The sequence below is a fragment of the Zerene cesonia genome, chromosome 19 (genome assembly GCF_012273895.1).
Source record: "Zerene cesonia ecotype Mississippi chromosome 19, Zerene_cesonia_1.1, whole genome shotgun sequence".
Classification (NCBI taxonomy): Eukaryota; Metazoa; Arthropoda; class Insecta; order Lepidoptera; family Pieridae; genus Zerene; species Zerene cesonia.
In genome coordinates, this window is record NC_052120.1 from 2,702,678 (window position 1) to 2,705,410 (window position 2,733).

General features: G+C 31.7%; 1 protein-coding gene across 1 annotated transcript in view; it reads left to right on the forward strand.

Annotated features, from left to right (window-relative positions):
• Window positions 1-84: 84 nt before the first annotated feature.
• The window catches only part of LOC119834659, a 7,795-nt gene continuing 5,146 nt past the window's right edge, over window positions 85-2,733 (forward strand). The window contains exons 1-3 of the mRNA XM_038359086.1: window positions 85-377; window positions 570-716; window positions 1,020-1,172. Of these exons, the coding sequence (XP_038215014.1) occupies window positions 246-377; window positions 570-716; window positions 1,020-1,172 (432 nt within the window). The 5' untranslated portion in view covers window positions 85-245. The remainder of the gene's footprint in view (window positions 378-569; window positions 717-1,019; window positions 1,173-2,733) is intronic.

Below are 2,733 nucleotides of genomic sequence, written 5' to 3' on the forward strand. Positions count from 1 at the left end.
AATAATTGTCTTAAAAAAGATTATTACGGACGGACGCTTGACTTTGACATTGACATTTGACAATTTCATTCTACCTACTACAAGTACAGTTCACGACATTATCGTTTGTTGCATGTTTGTTGTTTTCTTGCATATCAAATATTTTTAAATCAATATGATTAAATTATATCCGAAAAGTGTACTTAAATTATGTTATGAATAGCATACATTTTGCTTGCAAATCCTATTTTTAATATTGGCGCAACATGTCGGCTCTTTCGTTAGCTAAAAACCACTCGAAAAAAGTGAATAGTGGACGTGAACGAGATAAAAACAAATCTTGTGCTTCTGAATCTGGGGGATCTAGTCAGTGTGATACACCACCACTCACAGAAAAGGCAAGCATGTTTTTATGTTTTGATTTATTATTATTATGATATACAACATTAATTTTATGTCATAGTCAGAACAAACTTTAATATATTTTTTGAATAACCAACCATTTTAATTTGTTGCTATTGTATCTGCGAAATGTGGAAATAAAATAAATGAAGTTTAAATGTTATAAAACAATATTATTTGTATTATAGGATGGAGGACCTTCGCAAGGCAAATTTGCTGGTATCGGTGCTGACTCAGTACAATGTATGGCTGAACAAATTGGTGTGGAGCTCAATTCGGAAGCAGCCACAAATCTGGCTGAAGATGTTAGTTATAAATTGCGTCAGACAATAAATGTAAGTTGTATGTCTTAAAATGTATATATTTTAACAAATTTGGTTAAATTTTGGTTTGAAAATTAAAATAACATTTCGAGCTTTAATTAAATGGAATAGTGTGATCATATAATATCATAATGTGCTACTGAGCTGAATAATATGTTATCAGATATGAATGAACTATTACAACACCTTAATAAACCATGTAACATTCTATGTCAATTTAAATAATTGATATTTAGATTCATTAAATGTTTCATTGAATGCAGAAATAGATTATTTAATAAACACCATAATTGATTTTTTATATTTTTATTTTAGATATTAGCGCTTCATAGTGAAATGATGAAGAAATCCCTGGTAGACAGTTGGGATGTCAACACATTGCTGATGCTGTCAGACACCAGTCCTGTAGTGGGAGCAACTACTACGCAATATACATCTTTCAGTGAAGAGAAACTGTGCTGTGAAGTTGTAAGTAAATTCTATGGAGATATCTATCATCTATATTGATTTTAAATGTAAACTTTTGGATGTTTATGATGGCTTTACCAATAACACCTAACACACTCAGTAGAATTAATTTTTGTATAAATAAGTCACAGGTCCATCCAAAAATCACAGAAAGACATGGTAGCACAAATAAAATGAGCATGTGTCATAGCTAACAGAATTACACAATAGCTGACAACTAGAAATAAGTTTTTATCAAAACAATCCTCAAAAACTATTCATGATTAGTTTATACAGTACTACATAATATACTAATACTAATGCACATACAACTTACATGTCATACATATTTGTCACTAAATGCTTATAATAGACAAATGTTTTTATTAATAATCTATTGCTTTGAATTCATAAATAAAGATTAATATCTAAATCACAGAAAAGTATTTGTTACCCTGCAAAGTAAATAACATGAAACTAGTTATATTAAATACACACTAAAATAAAAACAAAATACTGAAAAAACGAGGACAAAATAAAAACATGAACAAAAGAAAATGGTATAGTAATTTTTCAATCTGGTAATCTCTTACCTGATTCAGAAGGCATTTCAACTTGTGCGGTTTCTTGCTAAATCCATTTTCTTTCTCATCATTTGCTTTCGACACTACTTCATAAGTGAGGACAGCATTTGCTGCATCCAACAATGATGGAACATTACCTACAGATTTACTTGTGGATAGCTTATGGGCACTCATTATCAAGAAAGAACTCTCAATTTCACGATATTAAACGTCTTTTCTTTATTTTTAAGCACATGAACTAAGTCTATTCAAATTTTAAACGTTTAACGGACACGGCTTTATTAGCGTCGGCACGGGCACAAAATGTGTCATTGTTCGATTGTCGAATTATCGTACGTAGGTATTTAACTCTTGTACCAAAATCCATTTCTAGCCGGAAACGTTAGGTACTTTGAATTGCGATATATTGAGATAGTAACTTTTATAGATTTGATTGACACAAGATTGCAAATATAATTCACAATTCTAATGCCTTTTAACAAGTATTTCATATATATGTAACTGATACAGTCTGCATCTCGGAATCGGCTCCAACGATTATCAGGAAATTAAGCAGGCAGAGCTTTTAGGGGGCGATAAATCGATCCAGCTAAAATTCATTTTTGGAAAATGTTTAAAATACAGCCAGTGCATGCACTGAGACTCAGTTATTCATTGCACTTTGACACATCCATTTCTATTTAAAAATCTGTGTTTACAAGGACAAGCCATCTCTGGATTTTGATAATATTCATGAAATTTCTTTGATTGTGACTCGAGCTCACGTCACGAAATGGGCCAGTTTGCTGCGGGGAATGTGCAGAGGTAAGGCTTCTGCACGGGTTCATAGGTGGCGGTGATCGCTTACCATTTGTTTAACCATCAGCTCGGCAGACCGCGCTGACATAAAATTGTACACATTTATTTCAATGCACTCATGTGAAATTGCTAATATGATTCGCGTTATAAATAGGCGCAAAAAACAAAAAAAAAACATTTTTAATAAGATTTTACATGTT